Source organism: Syngnathus typhle, linkage group LG16, assembly GCF_033458585.1.
Source record: "Syngnathus typhle isolate RoL2023-S1 ecotype Sweden linkage group LG16, RoL_Styp_1.0, whole genome shotgun sequence".
In the NCBI taxonomy this organism is placed as follows: domain Eukaryota; kingdom Metazoa; phylum Chordata; class Actinopteri; order Syngnathiformes; family Syngnathidae; genus Syngnathus; species Syngnathus typhle.
The window spans coordinates 3,373,675-3,392,118 of NC_083753.1; the positions used below are offsets into that span (position 1 = coordinate 3,373,675).

At 45.6% G+C, this 18,444-nt stretch overlaps 2 protein-coding genes across 10 annotated transcripts in view; one reads left to right on the plus strand and one right to left on the minus strand.

Moving 5' to 3' along the window:
• strn3 (striatin, calmodulin binding protein 3) overlaps positions 1 to 10,707 on the plus strand; it is a 50,106-nt gene extending 39,399 nt beyond the window's left edge. For 2 of the 5 annotated variants that reach the window (XM_061301800.1, XM_061301801.1), the window contains exons 7-16: positions 1,676 to 1,814; positions 1,900 to 2,039; positions 2,191 to 2,369; positions 3,181 to 3,228; positions 3,310 to 3,431; positions 7,695 to 7,862; positions 7,929 to 8,069; positions 8,180 to 8,287; positions 9,088 to 9,174; positions 9,275 to 10,707. In XM_061301800.1, the coding sequence (XP_061157784.1) occupies positions 1,676 to 1,814; positions 1,900 to 2,039; positions 2,191 to 2,369; positions 3,181 to 3,228; positions 3,310 to 3,431; positions 7,695 to 7,862; positions 7,929 to 8,069; positions 8,180 to 8,287; positions 9,088 to 9,174; positions 9,275 to 9,444 (1,302 nt within the window). In that variant the 3' untranslated portion in view covers positions 9,445 to 10,707. Of the gene's footprint in view, positions 1 to 1,675; positions 1,815 to 1,899; positions 2,040 to 2,190; positions 2,370 to 3,180; positions 3,229 to 3,309; positions 3,432 to 7,694; positions 7,863 to 7,928; positions 8,070 to 8,163; positions 8,288 to 9,087; positions 9,175 to 9,274 lie in introns of all 5 variants that reach the window. The other 3 variants (XR_009718421.1, XR_009718422.1, XR_009718423.1) reach the window with 3 other exon arrangements.
• On the minus strand, positions 9,946 to 17,338 carry ccdc65 (coiled-coil domain containing 65). 5 transcript variants are annotated; one of them, XM_061301803.1, is made up of 8 exons: positions 14,969 to 17,333; positions 14,489 to 14,641; positions 14,213 to 14,380; positions 13,690 to 13,859; positions 12,362 to 12,509; positions 11,820 to 12,278; positions 11,637 to 11,750; positions 9,946 to 11,428 (listed from the first exon to the last, which is right to left on the minus strand). In XM_061301803.1, exons 2-8 carry the CDS (start codon positions 14,603 to 14,605, stop codon positions 11,162 to 11,164), a joined length of 1,443 nt encoding a protein of 480 aa, XP_061157787.1. In that variant the 5' UTR covers positions 14,606 to 14,641; positions 14,969 to 17,333; the 3' UTR covers positions 9,946 to 11,161. The 5 variants fall into 5 exon arrangements, with proteins under 5 accessions (XP_061157787.1, XP_061157789.1, XP_061157788.1 ...); XM_061301805.1 differs by having other exon boundaries at positions 11,820 to 12,038; positions 12,105 to 12,278; positions 14,489 to 17,330; XM_061301804.1 differs by having other exon boundaries at positions 9,946 to 11,407; positions 14,489 to 17,338.
• Positions 17,339 to 18,444: the final 1,106 nt, after the last annotated feature.

Consider the following 18,444-nt stretch of genomic DNA (forward strand, 5'->3'; position numbering starts at 1 on the left):
TGCCTGTCCAGGCCGGCTCGAAACCACTGGTTGTCTTGGCAACCTTGCTTCAAGCAGCAATCACCGGAAACAGATGTTTCCTGTTTTGCTCGCTCTTTACTTCTAGTATCAGCCCTTAAGTCTCCTCTCAACTTAATGCATTCAGGTATGGATGGAACACCAATGTTAAATACAGGTTGGACAAAACATTGCAACATGAATCACATATATCTTGTCTAATAAAGATCAATCTCAACACATAATAGTACTTAACACAATAATGGGTTCTTCCAACCTAAACACATGTATTGATATTGCTCAAGCTGTTGCATCTTAAAATTATGGCATAGCAAATTCATATTCCAAAATTGTGCGTATCTACGTGTTTGAACAGGTCGTGTCCTCCCAATTGCTAACTATTTAATTTGTTAGATTTGTTCATTTCCATCAGGTCACCCCTATGTCAAGCTTTAACACCATCTCCTGGTGAAATTTTGAACTACTACATGTTTTGGGATAGCCAATGTGCCTGGGCCAAATTCACTACCTAAGTTTACACCATCTCGTACCTCCATGACACTTGACAAACTTTAGAATTCCAAAGTGAACTTCTTAACCTGTGTTCCTGTAATTTTCGTTTCGTTCCAAATTTTAAAAAATTGTGGCACAATTTTTTTTACAATTCCCATTTATTCTCTATGGGGAATTCAACATTTGCTCTAACTTCTACATTTTTTGCCCCTAATAAACCGGAGGTGACCTTATTTAAACAAGTGCCCTAATTGAAACCAGAAGTGCCATAAATTTCACATTTGCTCTAACTTTTACAATTTTTGTCCGATTCAACCCGTTTCAACTTCAGAATTCCGAAGTGAACCTTTTAAACCCATAGTTTTCGTTTCGTTCCAAATTTCAATTCCCATTCATTCTCTATGGGGCATTCAACAGTTGCTCTCACTTCTACATTTTTCAACCGATACACCCATTTCAACTTTAAACTGTTCATGTTTTGCCTACCTATTCCATAACTTTTCCATTTACCAAAAATTCCACATTTTCAATTTTGAAATTCACGGCTATTTTTCCAAAATTTTGATTTTCCCTTCTAATTTCTACATTCTTTTGACCGATTCAACCAGTTCCAACTTTCAAATGTTCGTTTGCCTACCTATTCCACAACTTCCCACATCAAAAATTAAACATTTTCTATTTTGAATTTACGCCAAGTTCTCAAAAATTTAGTTTTTCCCTTCTAATTTCTACATTTTTCAAAAAATTTTGACCCGTTCCAACTTTAAACATAGCTATCTCCAAATATTTATTCAACCTCTTCGCCTTCACGCGGAATTTCTCCAGAAATTTCATTTTCTAGTTTTATCTTTGCCTTGCTCCTCATTTTCATCTTGTAGGTGTTCCATCTCTTCATCATTTCCCGATCTTTGTCTTCCTCCTTTTGGTCTAACATTTCTTTTTCTTATTTCTCCTCCTCTTTAGTTCTTTCTTCTCGTCTTCCCAATCGGTCTCCTCCATCTTCTTCATCCTCCTCGTCCCGCTTGTCTCTCTCTTCCATGTCCTTCTCTACTTGCTCTGTCTATCGCGCTTGCTTTTCTTCGGGTTCCAGTGCCTTCCTAACCCTTCTTCCTCTTCTCCATGTTCTCGGTTGCCATCCGCCCCGGCCCATCGTCGCTGTCCTCAGGCGGGCAATGAGGGTCTGGCGTCCGAGGAGGACGCCGGCGACACGGAGGAGGCGCTGAAGGAGTTTGACTTCCTGGTGACGGCCGAGGACGGCGAAGGCGCCGGCGAGGCACGCAGCTCTGGAGACGGGACGGAGTGGGGTGAGCTGAGTGGGCGTCCGCCCCCCATCCGCCTCCGGCCAAGAGGACGCCGGCGCTAACACTAGCCCTCTTCTGTGGCGCACAGCTGAACCGCTGCCGTTCGTGCCTGGGGCGGGGAACGACTTCCTGATGGGAGGGGCCGACCGCGTCTTGGAGAGCGTGCTGGGATTGGGCGATCTGGCCGACCTCACCGTCTCCAACGACGATGTGGAATTTGGCTACGACGTGAGTGATGACTACAACTTAGTTCCTGCACTTGACCTCATTGCCCACATACTGAACATTACGTTGCTTCGGTTCCTAAAAGCACATCACCAATAGAAATGAGGGCGAGCTGAATGTTTGCTGGCTAATGCGACTCCTCCCCCCTCCCCAGCTGGCGTCCAATCAGGAGTCGTCATTCCGGAAAACGTGGAACCCCAAGTACACGCTGCGCAGCCACTTTGACGGCGTGCGGGCGCTTGCCTTCCACCCGCTGGAGCCCTGCCTGCTCACCGTGTCTGAGGACCACACGCTCAAGCTGTGGAATCTCACCAAGACGCTCGCCGCCAAAAAGTAGCGCCGCCCAGCTGGCTTCACCACACATCACCGCCACGCACGTTTGTCGGCGTTGTCTAACAGCCTAACGACAGTGGCAAATTCGATACGAAAGACGACAAATCCGAAAAGAATTGTTGAAATTTTATTGGGAGGCCGAAATCTAAGATTTTGGACCCTTTGGAGAAAAATGGCTCTCAATAAAATGGTTGATTAATTTGGTAATCTTTTAGGTTTCGAGTAATCTATTGATTTGAGCACCTCTACATTTTCTAGCTCAGTGGCCTTGTGGTATGAGTGTCCACCCTGAGACTGGGATGTCGTGGGTTTGATCCCTGGCCGAGTCATACCAAAAAGACTATAAAATGGAACCCGATACCTAACTAACATTCAACATCATTTTACAACCTAATGCCAAAACTCATTTTATGATTTTACGTGTTTAATTTTTGAAATTTTACGTTAGGAAAAAAAAATCACAAAGCGTTGCTACTGGGGATGTTCAATACCTCTTCAGAGCAATATGAGTATCAATTCTCGATTAGTCACCTATACTAACAACAACGATCGAGACCACTTTCCAATCAGACCCATCCGGAATAACCAGAGATAGCAACTTGACGTGACACGAAAGGCAAATAAAGCCGCTACGGCTATCGTTAGCAACATGGGGACTCGCCCATCCCTCGTTACGACATCAGCTATCGTGCTATGACCAGATCTTTTGATAACCTTTTTCATATCTTAAACATTTGACGTCATGTTGAGCAAATATGTCAGCTCATGAACCACCCCGCCAACATCATGTGACTTTGCTTCTTTTGTGTAGAAGCGCCTCGCTGGACGTGGAGCCGGTCTACACGTTCAGAGCTCATGCGTACGTATTGTGCGGTGCCAACGGGCCGATCCGAGCCTCGGAGCCTAACCTAGCCCCGTGTCCCTCTCTCCCTACCTCCAGCGGCCCCGTGCTGTCGCTAGCCGTCACGGCCGACGGTGAGCACTGCTTCAGCGGCGGTGTGGACACCACCATCCGGTGGTGGAACGTTCCCGGCCCAAATGTGGACCCCTACGACACGTACGGTAGGCGCAGAGCCGCCGGGAAATCGCAAATGCTATGTTCAGCTGCATCGACGTTGGAGGATAAAATGACTCAAACGTGAGACTGCAGATTAAAAAAAAAAGTCCAATGAATTTCAGCCGCAAAGGCATTTTGCGTGCACCCTTGACACAACTGTTTGTGAATGTCATGTTTTGGGCAGCAGAACCTGAAGCTTTGGTTTGGGGATGGAACAGTGCTTCTCAAATAGTGGAAGGGGGGGGGGGTTGGCGCTGTGCAATACCAAGGGTGTCGCGTGTGACACCAGGGAACATGCTTTTCTTTTGGCTGTATTAGATTAAAGGGGAATTAGACATCCACTGCAGCAGGTGGGAGTGGCGGTATCACTGTGAGTGTGCGCAAGGAGTAGTCGCTCTACAGTGTCGAGCGCACGGAACATACGCATACACAGCACAGAGCAGGCGATAAAAAGTGCAGTGGGACACCATGGAAAAATATTACCATTTTTTTCCGTGTATAGTGCGCAAAATTTAACGAATTTATTGTCCTAAAATCTGGGGTGCGCATTATACATGGGTACAATTTTATTTTTATTTTTTTCTTTTCTTTTTTTTTTTTTAGAAAACAAAACCAACAACAGGACTGACCGACAAAGTCGTGGAACAAAAAGACAGGGTGACATTACCAAAGACAGGAACAGAAAGCAAACAGACATCATGACAGCAACACATGCAATTATCCGACGGTGAGCGACGGGCAGACAGGACTTAAATACAAAACACGTTACATCGATTGAGGTGACACAGGAAGAGAGGGGCGACGCGAACAGAAATTATGGCAACCTAGACACATAGCAAAACTGGGGACGAGACGTGACAAATGTCCCTCGAAATGAAACTTGAAATCACCAAGTTTTGGTTTCCAAGGGTGTTTTTATTCCTCTTCAACATCTCTCCCATACAGAGCCGCCTTTTTCACGTCCGCACGCCTCTTTCCCGTGTGCGCACGCAGCGCGGTGGTGTGTTTAGGGGCAGTCGGAGAAATCAACGCCAACAAAAAAAATTACATCCAGCCTAGTTAAGACCATACCAAAGACTATAAAAATGGGACCCATTGCCTCCCTGCGTGTGTGACGATCATTGGGACTTAAAAAAAAAAAAAAAAAAAAAAAAAAAAAAATTGGGTGCGTATTATACATGGGTACAGGCTTTTTTCCAGCATCAGCATACCATTTTTAGGGTGCGTATTATACATGGGGGCGCACTATACACGGAAAAAAACGGTAAACAGGGTTGAAGAAAAGAACAGCGGAGAGAGACGGAGATAAGAGAATTGAGAGTTACACGAAAACTAAGACAAGGAAATATGATGAAGCGTACGTAGCGCTCGGCCTCAGTGTGACTACGATGGGAGACGAGGAAAGACCGGTATGTTTACTTGTGCCTTACAATGTTGGCAGCGGACAGACGAAGCCAAATAAATTAAGGCGGCACTTATAAAGTCATTGCACCCCAATCACGCTGATAAGATGCTTGAGGTTTTTCAGCGAAAACGGGCTGAATATTGCCAACAATCATCCCACTTTGTGAATGCTTCTTCAGTCAATCAGCAAGCACTGTAAGCCAGAGATGGGACCAAGTCACACATGTGCAAGTCTCAAGTAAGTCTCAAGTCTTAACCTTCAAGTCTCAAGTAACTCCCAAGTCATTTTTTTTCTTGGACAAGTCAAATCAAGTCAAGTCCTTAAATAGGTCAAGTCTAAGTCAAGTCCTTAAATAGGTCAAGTCCAAGTCAAGTCACCTTATTATTGCAATTTTATCCGCAGAATCTGATCTTAGTAGTGAAAAGACAAGATATCAGTAACTTTAAGTAACCATCATTGTCCAATGTGTCTAACCTGTTTAAAAAATGACTAATTTGGATTTGCACTGTAATTACTGATATTCAGTAAAATACACCATTAAATCATATTTACCGTTTTTTTACGTGTATAATGCGCCCCCATGTATAATACGCACCCTAAAAATGGCATGTTGATGCTGGAAAAAAGCCTGTACCCATGTATAATACGCACCCAGATTTTGACTCCTACTTAAGTCCGTGAACGTAAAATTATTTCAGAAAAAAGATCATCTTTGGGAACAACCGGATGTTCTGCCGGTCAGTATCACTGCGCATGCGCTAGCATACTCAATAGCGAAGAAATGTTTCGGATTTGTGTAGGGTACATTGTGACAGCAAACGAGCAGGTGATCTAGCAAGCGTCTGATACAAGAGCATTGTGTTCGTATGGAGTGTGTTTGAAGTGAACAGCAGAGAAGAAAGCACATCTGTAATCGCGGCCTCCGTATGATATCCGGATTTTAAAAAAAAAAAAAAAAATTGAGAATTCTTTTTATTTTTTTTGTACCCATGTATAATGCGCACCCCAGATTTTAGGACAATAAATTAGCTAAATTTTGCGCATTATACATGGAAGAAAACGGTACTTAATTCAGTTTCATCATCATATTCATTGGATTAAAGCTATATATACACAACTATTTAGATAAATGAAAAGCACTTACTTGGCAGAATGGCTCTTCAAATGACGGACAAAGATTGAAGTTGTCGTCTGGCTGTCCGAAATGTTTTTGTTGCATATCTCGCACTGTGCTGTCCGTCTTTTGCCATCATAAAAGTAATTACGATAGCCGAAGGTGATGACTCCCGCTCCCGCTGACATGTTTGCGCACGTCTGATATAAAGGGCCATGATTCTCCTATAAACATATTCGGTAGGTAGAGAGGGCACGACTGATTGACAGTGAAGTGATCCAATCATGACAACGCCATTCTCAGCCTGCGCTCCTACCGTGTTATTGATATTATTTTTTTTAATGTATTATTAATTTTATATTCAAACTGAAAACATAAACTAAATAACACTGAAGTAATTCAAGTCATCGTGTCTCAAGTCAAGTCAAGTCCCGAGTCTTTAACGTCCAAGTCGAGTCTCAAGTTTTTTCATTTTTTGTCAAGTCACAAGTCTTCAAAACAGCGACTCGAGTCGACTCGAGTCCAAGTCACAGTGACTCGAGTCCCCATCTCCGCTGTAAGCATCATATAAAGCAGCGTAACAAATTAAAGATTAAAGTCCCAATGATCGTCACACACACACCTGGGTGTGGTGAAATTTGTCCTCTGCATTTAACCCATCCCCGTGTGATTTTAATCCATCCCCTGGGGGAGAGGGGAGCAGTGAGCAGCAGCGGTGCCGCGTTCGGGAATCAGTTGGTGATCTAACCCCCCAATTCCAACCCTTAATGCTGAGTGCCAAGCAGGGAGGCAATGGGTCCCATTTTTATAGTCTTTGGTATGACCCGGCCAGGGTTTGAACCCACCACCTTCCAGTCTCAGGGCGGACACTCTACCACAAGGCCACTGAGCTGGTTGCTCAGTGCAAGAAAAAAAAACACCATTGCAGAAGAGCTGATACTACCTGCAGCCGTGGATATGGTCTCCGTCATGCTGCCTCATTTTGAGCACTCATTTTGAGCACAAATTGTTTTATTCATTTTAGTTTTGTAGTTTAAAATGTTTTATGTATTGTGCTCCTGAGTTAATGTTGCTGATTACTTTGAATTGAATATTATTTATTGCTGTTATTTAATTTGATATTATGTATGTTTAATATTATTTTATTGTATTATTGCCAGCATTAAATGGCAGTTGGTCAAGAATGTTTATAGTTTAGTTATTTATTTTTAATTCCAGGCAAAGTGATGCACATTGAATCTGTTCTGTTACAGAATAAAAATCAATGTTATTGTTATTCTTTATTGTAAGTTGATCTATCTTTTTTATTTATATTGTGTTTTCTTTTATGTTAATAACATGGGGGGGCGCAAAATGTTTTCTTCTCCCTAGGGTTAGGGTTAGCCACCACAGAAAATTATTGAGAAGCACTGTGCTAAAGAGAAGAGCTGCATATGTCGGGGAGGAGCTCGCTTGAGCCCGGGTGGTCGTTTTTAACATGCCTCATTTGACAAACATAATTTCTTGACGAACGGTGCGAAAGGGCATTTTTTTAAAAACCAAGCCTGCGGGCGTTTGGTTGCAACAAACAGTGGCCAGATGCCACCAAAACAAGGGGCAGCGGCATGTGTTAGCGCGCCTCCCTCCAATTAAAAAAGTGTTTTGATTTTCGAGTCAAAAGATTGGAGCGGGATTGCGATTCGGTCCCATTGGCAGGTTAGCTTGCCACCGCCATTGGGTCCTTTTTTCCTTGCGTTTCCTTTTTTCTAGACGCTGGCGCGCTGGCAGGGACGTGGTTGGGCCATGTGGATGCCGTGTGGGCTTTGGCCTACAGCGGCATCAAGAACCGCCTCCTGTCCTGCTCGGCCGACGGGACGGTCAAGCTGTGGAACCCTCGTGAGGAGAACCCCTGCATCAGCACTTTGAATGCCGCCGCAGGTCAGCAGCACCGTGCTCGCACACACACTCGCACTCATCCCACATCATGGCTTTGTGCGCACACAGAGCACGGCATCCCCACCTCGGTGAACTTTGACGGCTGTGACCCCGCCTGCGCCGTGGTGTCATTTGACAGCGGAGACGTGGTGCTCTACGACCTGGAGACGGCTCAGAGTGCCCTAGTGCTGAAGGGCCAGGGCCAAGGAAGTAAGCGCACACATCAAACGCGGTTTTGCCATCCGCCAAATGCGGTCCCGGTGCTCGATGATGCCCACTTAAAGCGTCTATTTTGTCCCACCATGTGACTCCACACGCAGGCCGTCCTGGCTGCCATCACATCTACAGGGCGGTGGGCCATCCCACACTGGCTGTCACCATCACGGCACACGAGGACAGAAGCATCAAGTTTTTCGACAACAAGTCAGGTAACATCCACCCGCGGGCCGCGTTCGCCCGTCTGCCTGTTGGAGGTGCGCTGCCGATCATCGACAACTCATCAAGTTGTCTGAATGCTCCAAATTCCGTCCTGCCGACGTCTGCGATTTCTTGGTGTCGGATCCAAATAAGATGTTTCCAAATTTGCCCTGTTCAGGAATTTGTCCGTTTAGCCATCCAGCCATGCATCTAATATCATACCATACCATACCACTTATCCCCTCGTGGGTCGCGGGCGTGCTGGAGCTTATCCCAGCAGTCGTCGGGCAGAAGGCGGGGGACACCCCGAACTGGTTGGCAGCCAATCGCAGGGCACAGAGATGAACAATCATTCGCACACGCACCCACACCTATGGGCAATTTGGAGGGATCAATTAGCCTACCAAGCGTGTTTTTGGGATGTGGGAGGAAACTGGAGTTCCTGGGGAAAACCCACGCAGGCCCGGGGAGAACATGCAAACTCCACACAGGGGAGGTGGAATCGAATCCGCAACCTCTGAACTGTGAGTCGGACATGCTAACCAGTGTGTCAGCGTGCTGCCAGATTCGGAATCCAAAAAAGGAAATTATTTCTTTTAATCCACGTCATCCATTAATTAATGGCTTAATTGGTTATTGAATTCATCATTGTTTGCAACTCCACTGTGTATACCTTTGTGAGCATGCGTCATTGTCCGCCCACAGGTCTGTGCTTGTGCTAATGTGTGTGGCTCCACGCAAGTATTGTTTGTATAAATGGTACGTGTGTCTGTGTGTGCCTGTTTGCTTGCGTGCGTGTGCGCACTTGCAGGTAAGGTGATCCACGCCATGGTGGCCCACCTGGACGCCGTCACCAGTCTGGCGGTGGATCCAAACGGGATCTACTTGATGTCCGGCAGTAAGTTTGCCCACTTTTGCCCCTTAAAAGTAGGCGTGGCTCGTCAGACAAGGTGGCCTGGCCTCCGATGGAATAACTGTTGTCGTTGCCGTGGTTTCAGGTCACGACAGCTCGCTGCGCTTATGGAATCTGGACTCCAAGACGTGCGTGCAGGAGATCACAGCGCACCGTAAGAAGAGCGACGAGGCCATTTACGACGTGACCTTTCACCCCTCCAAGGCCTACATCGCCTCGGCCGGAGCCGACGCCCTCGCCAGGGTTTACGTGTAGTGTCTGCCCTCCCCGCCTGCAGGGAACCCTGCGCACAGAAACGTGACGCTGAATCACCGCCATGCACGCCGCCTGAAGACCGACACGGGCAGCTGACCAATGACATCATTGGTCCACATGACACTAAAGCCCCTCTTCCACATCACCCCATCGGTTGTTTGTCGTCCAATCCCGACGCTCCTGTCAGCCGGTGGTCCTCGGGCTCGCTTCACCGACAAAGATGGCAGCGAGGTGATGCATTTTCTTCACCAACGCTTCTAGAACACAACGGTAAAAAACTTAATTTCAAACGGACGATTGATTCTGATCAGACCAGATTGATTCCGATCGGTCAAGACGGGACTCAGGACTGCAGCTGGCCAACTGGCCGTGTTGTTGCTGACATCGCGAGTAATCGTAGGTTTTTTGTTATGTTTGTGTGATATAACTAAAATGATTGAGCCCAATTAGTTAGGACAGGACTCAGTCAACGTGCTCATATGATACGCCTCAACAGCGGTAGCCGGTCAATCGGATATGTCCATTCAGTCGCCGATGTTTTTTTTTTTGATATTTTAAAATCAAACAAGGATCCCTCTTGCCCCGACACCTCAACTTCCAGTTTCTGAAATAACGATTCAGATTGGTCGTGATCGAAAATGACGGGACTCAGGGCAGATGTCATGTGGATCCCAGCGAGCCAATTTGATGTCTCAATTCACTGGCCAGTCAGTGTGACAGCCATAGAAACGTAACGACTGGTCCTGGTTGGACCCGATTTATTTTGGATTTCAGACCTAAGCAGCAGCCGGCCAATCAGAAATCTCCATTCAGTCAGGATGTTTTGGCGGGCTTTCGAGTCTTTGCTCCTCTACCTCCTGTCCCTGAATTCTTGAGATGACGGCATGATAACTGCAATGAGCTCAAAGTCAAGGAAACGACTGACAACTCATCGATATTATTCATTTTTATTTTTCAAACAAGTCACCTCCTTGATTGGTTGATCACATAGCATCTGCTGGGAAGCAGCAGATCCACGCCACTTCGCTCACTGCTGTCGTTCTCACGTTTTCTCATAGGCTTCAATATCTACATTAAGGAAGTCGAGACTCCAGGAGAAACCGTCCAACCAGAGGCCTCCTGGAGCCTGCGCTGAATGGCTCTCTTTATTTTTTAATTAAGTGATTGATGGTGTGGTGAGCAGCTGACATTTATCACGCGACGTGTTACTTCTTGTCGGTGTGCTGCATGATTACAATAAAAGTATTTTTTCTAGTCTTCCAACTTGCGTTTGATTTCATTGTCGGGAAGTAACGACATTGGGCGAATGGAGCCGTCTGAAGCATTGTGTCAAATGGTTCGAAGTGTCTGAGGCCTGGTAAACACTGATTTCTAGTGGACAAACTTAACAATTGCAAAGGAGCACACACAACTCATGATTTGAGAACCCTAAACTATTTGCTATCGAAAATTAAACAAATGTCAAAAGTCACCAAAATCGCCACCAATGTCACAATATTCATCGCTACCCAACATTTTTAAGACATATTGATGCATTTTTTATACAGTAGCAGTTTAGCGCTTGTCAGACTACGGAAGTGCGCCGAACGCTCCGAACCAATCGCAGAGTGCAACATTTGGAGCAATTTGTTTCAGAAAGAACGAGTGGCGCTCAGGAGCTCCGTGGCATGTGGCGCCTCCAAAGTAAAAGTCCGCTTCGTGGCCGCGGGTGTCCTTGTTAGGTAAGTGAGTTTCTGACGACGGCGTTTGCCTCGATGATGTTATGGCGCGACGTCCCGACTGGGTTTGCGCGCGCGACGGGCGCTGCTTCAATGGCGACGTGTGCGGGGCCTCCTCCGAGCACCGCGCCGTGCAGACAGCGGCGTAGCAGAAGCCTGAGCCGACGGTTGTTACGACGCAGATCCTCCGAGCGTTTGGCCAGCGCTTCTTGCTGCAGCAGGTCCCAGTTGAGAAGGCGACTCATCTGGTAACATTCCGGGAACGTCTGCATGCGCAAACATCAAGTCCCTAAAGTCTCGAGAGCTCACTACATGTTTTTTTTTTCTCTTTTTAACCAAAGCCATTGACCATGTAAGGCTTTACTATACTTGGTCCTACTTTGAAACCCCCAACCCTAGTTTGAAAGCCTACTTTGAAACCCTAACCCTACTACATTATTTTGCAAACATTTTTTACGTGCGGCCAACTCCTACCTCGGTCGGTCGTGTCTTTGTTGGATGCTCGTCGTCTTTGCCGTTGCTTGGCCACCAAGTCGTTGCGAGTTCGAGCTGGCTACACAAGGATGTGGCCAACAGAACTTTCTCACCCTGCAGACAAAACGTTGGTCAGCGCCTCGGCCTCTCTTCTCTATTTCCACGACGACCTGACTCTGACACCTTGTCGACTAGCGCCCTCAGCTTGTGCGCAGCGGCGTCTGTCTGGAGCGCCAGCACGGAGAGACGTTTCCCGGATGCCCGGCGGGCTTCGGTCAGGTGGCGGCCAAGACGTGTCGCCATGGCCGCCACCTCAGTGCTCGCCAACATCAGCGCTTCCGCGTCGGACGTCGTTTCTGTCTGGAAGGCGCTTAGCTGGGCGCATAGGCTGCTGACGGCGACCTGAAGGTGAGGGTTATGTGATTGAGGTGACGCCCCCTGGCTGCTAAACGCTCGCCAGCGTGTCACCTGCAGCCTGCGCACTCTCGTCACGTCCTTGCCGGTGTCATTCATCAGGTTTCTGGACATCAGAAGTTGGGCCGGGCGGCACGCCTGCTCCACTTTCTGTTTCACCTCTTCCAGTTCCTGCTTCTGATGTCGTTTCTCCTCCATCTTCTCGTCGGCGCGGCATAGCGCCGACACCTGACAGGAGGGCGCAACAACAAATTAGCCATCTAAAACAAAGACAGCGTCCAGGCAGTGAGAGCGAGCGGTTGACGACGTACCCGCTCACACTGAGCGTCGCGCTGGGCTGCCATAATGTCGCCGTACACCGCGTGCACTTGGCGCATGACATCATCATGCCGCCGCGACGTCAGCGCTGCATCCTCTAAGCTCCGACGCTGATGTTGGGACTCCACTGCCATGTTGTTACTGCAGGTAGCAACTTAGTGCATTAGCATGTCATCTGTTTGGCCTTCTTTTAACCATGCGTTTTGTTGTCACGTTTTTTTTCTTTCAAGGATTGTTTGCACCATTGTGGAGGGACACGGCCCACTTGTTTGCCATCCAATGGATGCGACTTTCCTTATTTCGATACATGGGGAATGGTTTTATGTCCGTTTTGTCACCTTGCATGGTGTCGATTAGTTTGCGTGTAGTAAGAGTTGAAACATGAAATTACAAAAAATGTTTACTCTCAGAATCAGTGAGAAATGAGAAAGTCGCCATTGATAACATTTTGATTCCAAGGATTTATTAGGGCCCGAGCAGCAACAGAAGACCGGTTAATCCCCCGATCAGCGCGATGCATCAAAATGACAACATGAGTTTGGTCACGAATCGGCGCTAAGGAGATGCATCTTGGTTGTTTACTAGGGGTGTAAATCGCGGGTTTTGTCACGATACGATATATCGATACAAAGAACCGCGATACGATATTTGCCGATATCTTAAAGCCTGCTGTGATTCATTCACGATACATTGCGATATAGTGCTCTACGATTTTTTTTTTAAATAAAAAAATATAGAACAATCTCCTGATTTATAACAATTCATACGCAAAATCAACAAGGTACTGCAAACTCTTTATTTAGGAAATTACAAGAGTATTGTAGTATACAAAGTGCTTATTTTAACACTGAACTTTGATGTCGTGTTTTTTTCTTTAAATATAAATATAGAGATTTGTGGTCCCTGAATATTTGATCACCGCATGACAGGATTTACAAACTGCACGTGTCTTGCCCGTTGAGCCATCTTTTCTTTGGAATCCAAAGTGCTTCCAAACGAATGACTTGAAGCCTAAATTTCCTCGTCTTTTTAGACACTAGCCATAGCACCAGCCCAGGAGCCGCGTACTAGTTGTCGACTCCCCTTTCACGTGCCTGCTCTGCTCACAATACAACACGCCGCTCACTGCTCCCGGAAAGAGGAAGCAAGCAACAATGAACTGGATTTCAAAATAAAGTCGCGTCTCATGTCCGAGGTCAAACACGGCGATATGAATCGATGTTTACGTTTAGCATCGATGCCAATAAATCGATCAATTAATCGATGTGTATCGATAAATCGTTACACCCCTATTGTTTACTCGAATGGACCGCCCACCGACCTGTCTTCTGCGAAACCTTGATCAATGTATTGCATGTTTTGCTCCCAGTGGATCCGCACAGACGCCACGCGCTCTTCCAGCAAAGTCCGCAAACGCTCGGCGTGATGAAGGTGAAGGCGACGCACGCGGCAACACTGACGCTCCGCCTCCTCCAGGTCACCTGACAGGACCTGCCTCAAAAAAAAGAAAAAAAAGAACAGGAAGTGGTGTGACAAAAAGTGCCACAAGAGATCAAAAAAGAAGGCAAGTAAGGAATAAGTAAGGAGACGTGAGAAACTAAAACCAAGAAACAGAAAGGAAGTGATACGAACATCGAGCAGGAAGTCGCATAAACACCAAAGGAGCTCTTTAGGTCCAATGACGTGTTGCGATAAACCAACAAGAAGAGTGGCCAAGCTGGAACTGACAAAGGAAGAGTCAAAGAGCAAGTTTTGTGAGGGTCAAACAGGAAGCGGCCCAAGAAACAAGGAGAACGCGGCACGCATTCTGGTCGCCATTGTCATTTTAACTTGCATGCTAACACCTTGATGATATCGTCCAGGCCATCCAGCTGTCGTTCTAACGTCTGTCTCAAGACGATGATGTCATGGCGCAGCTGTTCTGAGCGCGCCCGCTGCAGGATGACGCGCCAGGCCTGGTCCAACTTCGCCCGATTGACACACGAGTTTTGCTCCTCCCGATGAACTTTGACCTGTGGCCACAAACGCGCCCACTTTAGACCCTTGCATTATTATATGCAACGCCAGCCACTGAGCATCATCGTCACCATGGTCACCCAAACGCTCTCGTTGAGTCTTACCGTGAGGAAGAGTGTGAGAAGCTCCTCCCTCTTCCTCTCCACTTCCTCTTGTTTGGCTCGATCCCATCGCTGCGGTAGCTCCGCCACCCCGCCTACTTTCTTCGCCTGCCTGAACATCTTCTTGGTCCTCCTCCTCTTTGTCACTCAGGTGGCCTAAACGTCAAGCAAATGTTTCTTTTCGTTTGTTTAATCATCCTAACATCCAACCATCGAACGGCCTCCAATGAGAAAACTGCAATGCTCTTTTGAGTCGCTTTCTGTTTGCAAGAATGTCAGCGTGAGTGTACGTTATGTCTTGTCCCCAACCTTTTTTGCGCCACAGACCGGTTACGTGTCAGAAATATTTCCGCAGATTGGCCTTTATATAAATAAATAATACATTAATATCAATAAATAATACATTTATAGTTTATATAGATACGATGAAATAAAATGATACGGCATAAAACCAAGTATAAACGACATAAAAATAAAACTCACCATTATGTTGAATTAGTGGGAGCACTGAGCTTGTTTCTCAGAAACGAGCCGGTCCCATCTAGGCGTAATCGGAGACAATGACACCCGAAGTGGTTAAGGTTTGTCTTTTAATGCAGGATCCTTGGTCTCCATGTGCCGAAGCAGTTTTGAAGGCTTCATTGCCTTGTTAGCTAGCCTGTCGCCACATATTATGCAGAGTGGGCTTGGCGCGTCAGACTCACCTGTGGCGATAAATCCGTATTTTAAGTAGGACTCCAGAAATGTTCTTTTAAATGCAGCTTTCCTTTTCTTAGAAGTCATAGCCTCTTCTTTTTCCGTCTACTCATTGGGCTTTTTTCCGTTTTCGAAGAAGCTTTCCAAACATCTGTTTCTTGCTCATATTTGCTTCCTTCGCGGGCTCGACTGAGGTGACATGTCACGTGACCGAGACGAGCGTCTTGACCTGAACCGACGGATGTAATTGGGAGAGAATCCCCAATTTTTTTATATTTTTCAAAATAAATTCGTACTCATTTTTGCTAGCTTTGCGGGCTGGACTGGGGAAACATGTCACGTGACCGGGACGAGCGTCTTGACCTGAATTATTGATCGTCGATAAAAAAAAAAAAATTCTGTCTGGCTTGGCAGCCCGGTACCAAGTGACCGGGGTTTGGGGACCCCTGCATTATGTTATAGTATGTAGTATATACTAGGGGTGTAAATCGCGGGTTTTGCCACGATACGATATAATATCGATATAAAGAACTACGATACGATATTTGCCGATATCTTAAAGCCTGCTGCGATTCATTCACGATTAATCGCGATATAGTGCTCTACGATCGATATATATTTTTTTTAAATAAAAAATATAGAACAATATCCTGATTTATAACAATTCATACGCAAAATCAACAAGGTACTGCTAACTCTTTATTTAGGAAATTACAAGAGTATTGTAGTATACAAATTGCTTACTTTAACACTGAACTTTGATGTCGTGTTTTTTCTTTAAATGTGCGGCGAGATTTTTGCTCCCTGAATATTTGATCACCGCATGGCAGGATTTACAAACTGCACGTGTCTTGTCCGTTGAGCCATCTTTTCTTTGGAATCCAAAGTGCTTCCAAACGAATGACTTGAAGCCTAAAGGGGAGCCATTTTCCTCGTCTTCTTGGACACTAGCCATAGCACCAGCCCAGGAGCCGCGTACTAGTTGTCGACTCCCCTTTCACGTGGCTGCTCTGCTCACAACACAACAACGCCGCGGCGCGCACTGCTCCCGGAAAGAGGAAGCAAGCAACAATGAACTGGATTTCAAAATAAAGTCGCGTCTAATGTCCGAGGTCAAACACGGCGATATAAATCGATGTTTACCTTTAGCATCGATGCCAATAAATCGTAGAGCATTATATCGATTAATCGATGTGTATCGATGTATCGTTACACCCCTAGTATATACTGTATATGTCAACTTCAATTACTGGAGGAGGAGGGGGAAACTAAATCTAAATTTGCTAATCACTGAAAAAACGACTGCCCTTGTATTATTATTTTTTACGTGTTTCTAATATTTGGAGTCTTTGTGAGATTGTGGTAACTTGTTTTTGCAAACTTTATTTAGCAGAAACATAGCAAACATTCAAGTTTTCTGTTTATAGAATGAACATGTAAAACAGATCAAAGCACAAATTTGAAAATGCAACATAAAAACTTATGATTCAAATATGATTTAAATTCGATCAAAGGTCACACGAAAGAACTTTTCTAGAAATAACAATGTACGCGCTCTATTCTTGTCTGAAACGAGAGCCAAAACACGAACATATGACTCCAGCTCAGACAAAAAATAGAAGTGGAGACGAATTATTAACTTTTGCTTTGTGGATAAGGAACTTTCCCACGAGCAGTAGAACATTAGTAACATGCTCAAGTGGAGTATTCTCTGATTCAAAAACAGGTACAATATATTTGGTTCTAATGTCTATACATATATTTTTAGTGAGTATAATATTCTCAATATCATTCCAAAACTTAGAAGTAATAGGGCAGTTGTAGATAAGATTAATTGTAGTTTCAGGATCATAATTGCAAAAAGAACATGATACTTAAGGATTTAATTCAATCTCGACAAATTTGGAGATTATGATTTTTCTGGTGTAAATATTGTGTTTAAAATGAATTTATTTACTCTTATTTGAAATACAAAATTTAAAGGGGCACAACGACATTGTGGTAACTTGGTGAACCTAATCGTCGTGATGTGATGACGGCATGCAATTGTCAGACGTTTGAAATGTCACAACGAAAATGTTTTTCAAAGTTGTGTAACATGTCCAAAACCCGCTATTGTACTCAGCTAATAATAGCAATTGCATGTAAATTGCAAGTGTGGAGAGAAAAAAAGCGCGCATCCTCGTCATCTTACCTCGTCCACGCGCTCCTTACTGGAATGTTTGCGTCTCGTTTCCATGGCGACTGTTGAGGAAACTGTGCGCCACCCCCAACCCCCCACCCCACCCCACCCCACCCCCAACCATTTATCCAAACACAAATTAGGTACAGCATCATACCCTAACAATCCCATTGCACATAGCAAGTACAAACGGACAAAGACAAAAACAAAGCTCAGATGATACAAAAAAGAAACATATTACAGGGCATCTCCATATTATATCCAAAGAACAGCCAGCCAGAGCAAACGACTCACATAAAGTCTTTCAATAAATGAGTCAATTTTTACAGCATTCTTGGGGTTAACAAGTGTCAATGAATTGTTGTATCATACCTAACCCACTGAGCATTTTCCGGTTTAAAAGCCGTCTATTAGACCGCTATATAGTGCCTGGACGTCTAGGCTAAAAATCAGTCTAAAACACGTCTATATGAAAGTTTCTTAGACGACTATTCGACGGCTATGTATGGACGCGTCTATAGCATAGCTGTCTATTGCTATAGACTCGTCCATACATAGCCGTCTAATCGCCGGCCATGCTTAGACGTCTAAAACACAACTATAACACATAGACCATGAAAGGTTCTTTGACGTCTATTGCATACACCAGAGGTGTCCAAACTACGGCCCGCGGGCCAACTGCGGCCCGCGGTCCAGTTTTTATTGGCCCGCAGAAAATTCTGAAAACATAATTGAATCTGGCCCGCACAAGAAGTTTGAGCTCACTTCTCAGTTTCAACACTAGATGGAGCCCTTTTCCGATCGAGGACCATGGACTCGGATTTGGAGGTGCTGACCCTCATCCCAACCGCTTCACACTCGGCTGCGAACCGCTCCAGTGAGAGCTGGAGATCACGGCCTGAAGAAGCCAACAGCACCACGTCGTCTGCAAAAAGCAGAGACGCGATGCTGAGGTCCCCAAACCGGACACCCTCAACGCCTCGGCTGCGCCTAGAAATTCTGTCCATAAAAATTATAAACAGAATCGGTGACAAAGGGCAGCCTTGGCGGAGTCCAACCCTCACTGGGAACGAATCCGACT

Coding starts and splice junctions, on each gene's coding strand:
- ccdc65 (XM_061301803.1), bottom strand. CDS start 14,605: ATGTTCAGGCAGGCGAAGAAAGTAGGCGGGGTGGCGGAGCTACCGCAG. Junction 13,860..14,212: donor GCCTGGACGATATCATCAAG/GTGTTAGCATGC, acceptor TTTTTGAGGCAG/GTCCTGTCAGGTGACCTGGA. Junction 11,429..11,636: donor CAAAGACACGACCGACCGAG/GTAGGAGTTGGC, acceptor TTGCGCATGCAG/ACGTTCCCGGAATGTTACCA.